The 8,415-nt window shown below is 46.0% G+C and overlaps 1 protein-coding gene across 1 annotated transcript in view; it reads left to right on the plus strand.

Annotated features, from left to right (window-relative positions):
• LOC104939584 (thrombospondin-type laminin G domain and EAR repeat-containing protein-like) overlaps positions 1–7,437 on the plus strand; it is an 18,313-nt gene extending 10,876 nt beyond the window's left edge. Inside the window, exons 9-14 of the mRNA XM_027291198.1 lie at positions 797–977; positions 1,445–1,503; positions 2,321–2,497; positions 3,693–3,871; positions 4,252–4,353; positions 5,310–7,437. Of these exons, the coding sequence (XP_027146999.1) occupies positions 797–977; positions 1,445–1,503; positions 2,321–2,497; positions 3,693–3,871; positions 4,252–4,353; positions 5,310–5,463 (852 nt within the window). The 3' untranslated portion in view covers positions 5,464–7,437. The remainder of the gene's footprint in view (positions 1–796; positions 978–1,444; positions 1,504–2,320; positions 2,498–3,692; positions 3,872–4,251; positions 4,354–5,309) is intronic.
• The last annotated feature ends 978 nt before the right edge of the window (positions 7,438–8,415 follow it).

Here is an 8,415-nt window from a genome sequence, read left to right on the forward strand (position 1 = left end):
CTGTGACCACGTGGCCTGTGAGTACGCGAGTGGTGGTTGACTGACCTGTGGGTGACCTGTGGCTGACCTGTGGTTGACCTGTGGCTGACCTGTGGCTGACCTGTGGTTGGCCTGTGGCTGACCTGTGGCTGACCTGTGGTTGACCTGTGGCTGACCTGTGGCTGACCTGTGGCTGACCTGTGGTTGACCTGTGGTTGGCCTGTGGTTGACCTGTGGCTGACCTGTGGTTGACCTGTGGTTGACCTGTGGCTGACCTGTGGTTGGCTGTGAGTCTTTGATGTGTGCCAGATGAATCAGTCAGTGTTCAAACACACTCAGCTCTTTTCTTCTGACTCTGTTTGAACTCTGTTGGTTTGTTTGTCAGTGGTTCGTCAGACACAGACAGGTGTGACAGGTGTGACAACCATTTTTGGACGAGAGTGTGGACCTGCTGGATGACGTACAGCGAGTTGTTCTTGGTTTTGACAGTTCGATCTGAGTTTGTTGAGCCCGCTGTGTCGAGCTCGCTCAAAACAACAGCTGGGGGAGCTGCCGCGAGAGAATTCAGCTGTAGGACACCTCCGACCCTGAAGGTTCTGAGGTGTCCTACAGCGGGCTGAGACGGGCTGAGACCCGACTGATGACTGACAGGTGACCTTAACGACCCACAGGTGACCTTCACGACCCACAGGTGACCTCAACAGACAGAGGGGTGTGTCCATGGGTCAGATGCCTCTCAGTGGTGTTGGATCGGGCTGAGACCCGGCTGGCGGTTCTGGTGCGTTGGTCTTTGTTTTGACATTTTTTTCTCCATCAGTTTTTCCTCGTGGTGGCGAACTCCAGGGAGGCGGAGCCTGAGCTGTCAGTCATCTATCGGTGGAATCAGCGGCGGCGGCGTTTCCTCCGTCACCAAACGCTTCAGACTCACTCGGCTCTGGACTGGGAGGCGTTTCACATCCACAACCAAAGCTTCCTGGTGGTGGCCAATCACAGACAAGGTAGACAGTCACATGACATTCAGTGATCCTGATTGATGTGATTGGCCGAGTGTAAACAGTGATTGGCGGCTCGAACATTAGCTTATAATGCTAGTAAACAGAACTCTACTTCCTGTTTCATGGAGACTTTCACAATAATACAAAGAGTTTGAGATACTTGTGTTTCTTCTGACACAATATGAGCTCTGTGAAGTTCAGAGAGTTCAGACCTCGTATCTCCACGTCTGTTTTATTGAACCATCAAACACACCTGTGTGTGTGTGTGTGTGTGTGTGTGTGTGTGTGTGTGTGTGTGTGTTGATGAACAGGTGGACTGCGGTTAGATCACACATATCTCTGATGTCACCTTCAAAATAAAATCATTCAAATGAATTGTCATGTTTTACTTTGTGTTTGAGGAGGTAATGCTTTTATTTTGAAGGAGTTGGTCTCTTATTTTGCTGCTGTCTGTCCCCGTCTGTCCTCAGCCAGAGACTCGAACCACAACATCCACAGTGTGATTTACAGGTGGAACCCAAACACAAAGGTAACGTCCTATCCTCTTCCTGTCCTCGTCCTCTTCCTGTCCTATCCTCTTCCTGTCCTCGTCCTCTTCCTGTCCTCTCCTTTTCCTGTCTTATCCTCTTCCTGTCCTATCCTTTTCCTGTCCTATCCTCTTCCTGTCCTCGTCCTCTTCCTGTCCTATCCTCTTCCTGTCCTATCCTTTTCCTGTCTTATCCTCTTCCTGTCCTCGTCCTCTTCCTGTCCTATCCTCTTCCTGTCCTATCCTCTTCCTGTCCTCGTCCTCTTCCTGTCCTCGTCCTCTTCCTGTCTTATCCTCTTCCTGTCCTATCCTCTTCCTGTCCTATCCTCTTCCTGTCCTCGTCCTCTTCCTGTCCTCGTCCTCTTCCTGTCCTATCCTCTTCCTGTCCTATCCTCTTCCTGTCCTATCCTCTTCCTGTCCTCGTCCTCTTCCTGTCCTATCCTCTTCCTGTCCTATCCTTTTCCTGTCTTATCCTCTTCCTGTCCTCGTCCTCTTCCTGTCCTCGTACTCTTCCTGTCCTATCCTCTTCCTGTCCTATCCTCTTCCTGTCCTCGTACTCTTCATGTCTTATCCTCTTCCTGTCCTCATCCTCTTCCTGTCCTATCCTCTTCCTGTCTTATCCTCTTCCTGTCCTCATCCTCTTCCTGTCCTATCCTCTTCCTGTCCTATCCTCTTCCTGTCCTGGTCCTCTTCCTGTCCTCGTCCTCTTCCTGTCCTCGTCCTCTTCCTGTCCTATCCTCTTCCTGTCCTCGTCCTCTTCCTGTCCTATCCTCTTCCTGTCCTGTCCTTGTCTCATCTTGTTCTCTGTCTGTCCCTTCAGCTCTTTGAGGTGAACCAGACTCTGTCCACGTCCGGGGCGTATGATTGGGAGTTCTTCACTGTTGGACCGTACCACTTCTTGGTGGTCGCTAACACCTTCGACGGTCAGACGACCACCATCAGCTCCACCGTCTACGTCTGGGTGGACGGATGTTTCCAGACCTTCCAGAACATTCCGGTCAGTCTTTGTTGTCTTTGTGTCAGAGAGGTGAGTCTCTACCTGTGAGTCAGGTTTTAGACAGTCTGCGGTCACGGAGACTACGTCCAGGTTTTAGACAGTCTGCGAGGACGTGACAGAGACTACGTCCAGGTTTTAGACGGTCCTGGATGGTTAGTATCAGGGTGTGTGTGTTGCCTGGTGGGGGCGCTGCTCTCGGCTCTGTCAGTCGTCAGAAGTTGAATTAAAGGTTCATGAAGATTTAACGTGTTTTTTGTGGTTTGAAGATCCAATAAAAGTTTCAGTGATGATCCGTCCTGATGGACGAGTCCAAACAGTCTGCTGCTGGAAACCCCCTCACACACTCACACACACACACACACACACACACACACACACACACACACACACACACACACACACACACACACTCACTTACTCCCATTCATTGCTCAGTGCAGTCAGGTGTTTGAGTGATCTGGTCTTCAGTCCTGATGGTGTTCTCACTCTGCAGGTGTGTGTCATTCATTACACCGCTCCGGTTTCCTGACTTTTAATTGGAGGGTTTGTTTTCCTGTTTAATCAGAACGTTACTGAAACATTTAGAGAACGTCTTTCATGTGATCGTCTGTCATCATGTTACTGCCTCATGACCACAGGACGTCCTGCCGCCATGTTTATGACAGGAAGACACACCACAGATCACTGGACCTGCAGACTGTCTAAAACCTGGACGTGGTCTCTGTGACGTCCCCACAGACTGTCTAAAACCTGGATGTAGTCTCTGAGGCGTCCCCGCAGACTGTCTAAAACCTGGATGTAGTCTCTGTGACGTCCCCGCAGACTGTCTGACTGACGTCCCAGTGGTTTGTCAGCCACTGCTACAAACTGAAGTTTTCATGATAGTTGTTTGTCTCAGTCTTGTCAAATCAAATCAAATCAGATTTTATTTGTAGAGCCCAAAGTCACAAAGTCCATTTTCCTCTGAGGCTTTACAATCTGTACAGGGAGTGACACCCTCTGTCCTTAGACCCTCGGTTCCAGTGAGGAAAAACTTGCCCACAAAAAACCTTGAACAGGGTCAGTCTTGTCTCAGTCTTGTTTGTCTCAGTCTTTCCTCTGGGGAAGCAGCATAAAGAGTTCAGCCTCCTGTGACATCACTTTCAGTAGAACCCAGTAGAGTCAGGCTCTAATGGTGTCAGTCTTCTCTCTGCAGACGGTCGGAGCGACGGACTGGGAGACGTTTCAGATCGACGGCAGGTTCTTTCTGGTTGTGGCCAACAGTCAGAGGGTTTCAGAGCAGGGCCCGAGTCTGTACAGCATCAACTCCACCGTGTACGAACTCAACACCTTCACACAGACCTTCATCCGCTTCCAGGACATCCTCACACACAGGTGACCAACCCGCTCGTTACACCTACACAGAGTCGTGTTCTCCTGATGATAGCTCTGATCAGTGATCTGTTGGTCAACAGATCAGTCCATCTATTGGCCGAACAGCTGATCGGCCCACAATGCAACTATTCAAATCAACGTGACAACTAGATCTGAAAGGGTTACGTTGACGTTGATGTTGACGTTGTTGATGTTGACGTTGTTGATGTTGACGTTGATGTTGACGTTGATGTTGACGTTGTTGATGTTGACGTTGATGTTGACGTTGTTGATGTTGACGTTGACGTTGTTGATGTTGACGTTGATGTTGACGTTGTTGATGTTGACGTTGTTGATGTTGACGTTGTTGTGGTTGTTGTTTTTGCCGTTGTCATGTTCAGCGCTGTGGACTGGGAGTTCTTCACCATCGGAGAGGAGAAGTTTTTGGTCGTGGCCAATTCTCACGATGGCAGCTCGTACTCTCTGAACAGTGTCGTCTACAGGTCTGTACTTCCTGTCCGAAGGTGGAGGAGCGTCTGTTGGTGTCTGTAGTGTCTGTTGGTGTCTGTAGTGTCTGTTAGTGTCTGTAGTGTCTGTTGGTGTCTGTAGTGTCTGTTGGTGTCTGTAGTGTCTGTTGGTGTCTGTAGTGTCTGTTGGTGTTGGTTGGTGTCTGTAGTGTCTGTTGGTGTCTGTAGTGTCTGTTGGTGTCTGTAGTGTCTGTTGGTGTCTGTAGTGTCTGTTGGTGTCTGTAGTGTCTGTTGGTGTCTGTAGTGTCTGTTGGTGTCTGTAGTGTCTGTTGGTGTCTGTAGTGTCTGTTGGTGTCTGTAGTGTCTGTTGGTGTCTGTAGTGTCTGTTGGTGTCTGTAGTGTCTGTTGGTGTCTGTAGTGTCTGTTGGTGTCTGTAGTGTCTGTTGGTGTCTGTAGTGTCTGTTGGTGTCTGTAGTGTCTGTTGGTGTCTGTAGTGTCTGTTGGTGTCTGTAGTGTCTGTTGGTGTCTGTAGTGTCTGTTGGTGTCTGTAGTGTCTGTTGGTGTCTGTAGTGTCTGTTGGTGTCTGTAGTGTCTGTTGGTGTCTGTAGTGTCTGTTGGTGTCTGTAGTGTCTGTTGGTGTCTGTAGTGTCTGTTGGTGTCTGTAGTGTCTGTTGGTGTCTGTAGTGTCTGTTGGTGTCTGTAGTGTCTGTTGGTGTCTGTAGTGTCTGTTGGTGTCTGTAGTGTCTGTTGGTGTCTGTAGTGTCTGTTGGTGTCTGTAGTGTCTGTTGGTGTCTGTAGTGTCTGTTGGTGTCTGTAGTGTCTGTTGGTGTCTGTAGTGTCTGTTGGTGTCTGTGGTGTCTGTTGGTGTCTGTAGTGTCTGTTGGTGTCTGTAGTGTCTGTTGGTGTCTGTAGTGTCTGTTGGTGTCTGTAGTGTCTGTTGCCGTCTGTAGCTGCAGACTCTGTATTTGAAAGTCTTAATGTGTCCGTTTTAGGTGGCAGGGTTACGAGGGCTTCGTTCCCATCCACAGTCTGCCCACGTTCGGTTGCAGAGACTGGGAACACTTCAGCACTGATGAAGGCTCCTTCCTCGTCTACTCCAGCGCCACCTCCAGGCTCAGCAAGGTGTTCAAACTCAGGACTTACTGAATCAAACCACTTGAATCCACGTTGTCTTCAGATCTGAGTGAAGTCTTCAGAGTTCAGCAGGTGACATGGTGTCAGGGCTCAAAATAATGAATAAACTTAATGTATGTATTTAACACTTTTCTTAAGCTGTTTAATCAAAAGTCGTTTAAGCTCAGCTGATAGAAACCAAACAGGCTGGTTTTCTTCATGTGTAGCCAAATGGACTCCATTAGCAGTTAGCTGTAGTAGCTGTTAGCAGCTCCTGTTCGTGGTGTACTCGTGGATGTTCGGACTTGATACTGAAGAAAAGTCAAACATGGAGACTGCAGCTTTCTGGACGAACATCAGAGATAACGAGATGAGAAAGCGCTGTACTTCACCTCCTGCAGTAACTTTGCCTCCTCGCATGATATCATTCAAGCTACGTCACCTTCAGGAGGCTAACTACTGTCACCGTGAAACTTCCCAGGCTCAAACAGAAACCCAAAGATCCGGACCAGAATCTGAGCCGGTGGAAACAGACACTGAGCATCAGGGTGGAGTTGTCTCACTTTCTGCCCTCCAGTGTAACGATCCAGGAGCTCGTCACGAAAAGGTCACTGAGGTGGAAATAAAGGACGCACGCAACGTGTCTCATACAGAGCTGCTCGGAAGTTTGTGAACCCGACAGCCATGGAAAAAATACTAAAATAACTTTGTTTAATGTTTTTTTCAACAGAAATATTCTGTTACTATGTTATTAGGGTCGATTCTCAAAGAGACAACTTTATTTAATGTTAAGTTACACCCCAATTCACAATCCTGATGTTCCGAATAATAGGCTCACACTAAAGAAATGGTTATATTGTCATTCTTTATTTAAAAAAAAAAAGTGGTTTATTTAATAACAAAGTTTGTGAACCCCTTCAGTCAATGCAACTCCTAACCTCAACCAAACTCTGCAGTGACTCCTCAGTCTCGTCTTCTCTGGAGGATATTTGTCATTACCAACGTTCTCGTGTCTCGTGTTAATATTTTAGAAGGTCGTCCACTTCTCGGCAGAGTTGTCGTCTTTGTCAGTGTTCTCCATTTGTAGGTGATCTGCCTCACGATGGAACAATGAAGCTGCATAGCTCCCCCCAGACAAACTTCCTCTCTGCATGATTGACCTGTATGGGTTCACCCGGGTAAGACTAAAGTGACCTGGGTTCATCTCTGATGTCTTTGGTCCATTTCAGTGGTTCCAGTTTGTCCCACCTGATTCTGCTTAGCTGCTTGTTGTGACCAATGCAGCTCAGGGTTCACGAACTGTTTTATTTAGCCGTGACTGCACAGCTGACTGTTTTAAAGAGTATATTGAACTGATGGACCTGCAGCCGTTCTTTCATATAAACATGCTGGTTCTGATTAAATAAAGAAATCAGGCTGAAACAATAGAAACTGGATCTGAGCTGACAGTGACCTGAAACACGCGTTAGCTCGTCAGGTGGTGTTTGTTGACGTAAAAACATCAAACAAGGTGAAGAAGAGTCACGTGAAGCTCAAGACGTATTTTCAAAATAAGTGTACACTTTATTTTGAAAAGCAGAAGTGACTGAATTATTCTTTATTATTATTATTTAATGTTTGAAACTAGAAGAAATGAAATAACTTTTGTGTAAATACCTGATAAGCTAAACCAAAGGTCAGCGTGTCTGTTGTTGTTTATCAATCAGCTGTTTTCAGATTTATTATGACAACAATCATCAGTCATTTATTATTTCTGTGTTTGCTCGTAAATCTTTAATGACTTCAGGAAACACATGTTTAAATATATCAATGATTATCTGTTTGACATTATTTTGAAATATTTCTGTTTTTTCATTTCCGGTTTTGTTTTATTTTGACGTTTTAAACTTTAAAGTTTTGAATAAAATGAGTAACTGGATACTTTTACTAGAGTGTCTGAGAAGATGAGTCCACAGGGAGCACACGCTGAGAAAGAGGGACAGGTGAGCAGGAGTCAGGTGACACCTGGTGGACCGGGGCGAACCGCCCGTCGCCGAGAAGCTGCTTGGGTCTGAATGTGTTCACAGGAAGGTGAAAGTCAAATCAAAGGCTGTGAAACGTGGTCCACTCGGATACAGCGGAGGGAGGTGAACAAAGGGGCATTGAATGGAGAGTAGGGGATTATTATTTTAATAAAGGGTCCTTTGTACAGTTGGGAACGAAACAGCTAAGGACAATAAATTAAAACAAGACAAAGATCAGAAGCAATGAAAGAAGGAAGGAAGAAGGAAAAATAATGAACTGAAGAATTAATCATTAAATAATAATAATAAATAAATCAAAATAAATCAATTAAATAATAAATAAATAATAATAAGTATAATAAAATAACAATAAGTAGAAAATCGCTAATCTCAGAAGGAAATATAATTAACTAATAATAATAATAGTTAAATATAATTCAATAAATAATATATAATATGTACATAATCATAACTTAACATAATACATTAATAATAATAATTAATTAAAATTAAAACTAATACTAATTAAATATATAATAATTATAAATAATATAAATAATTAGTAGAAGAAGAAACGGTCGGCAGGTGTCACTGTTTTACCTTTCACTGTTTCCGGTCCTGTGACCGTGTGTTTCCGGTGTGAAAGGTCGTGTTCCGTGTTTGAGCGCGTAATAATAATAAATGTTGTTGTTTAATCTGTGACGTGTCACCGCGTCAGCTGCAGCTTCTGGTATTTGTAGTTTGTAGAGAGCTCTTTGTAGTTCTGACGTCACTCTCCCCGGTCGGTGAGCAGCGCGCGCAGCGTCAGGTACGACTTCCCGCTGTTAGCACGTGAGCTAACAGGCTAACTGCAGTCTGTTCGCTGTTTGCGGAACCAGCGGGGCCGGGAGACCCGAACCGGGTCTGTCCGGGTCTGTCCGGGTCTGTCCGGGTCTGTCTCTGCAGTTTAACTGAACACAAACGCGTCATCTGATTCTGGTTC

Source organism: Larimichthys crocea, chromosome XVIII (assembly GCF_000972845.2).
Source record: "Larimichthys crocea isolate SSNF chromosome XVIII, L_crocea_2.0, whole genome shotgun sequence".
Classification (NCBI taxonomy): Eukaryota; Metazoa; Chordata; class Actinopteri; family Sciaenidae; genus Larimichthys; species Larimichthys crocea.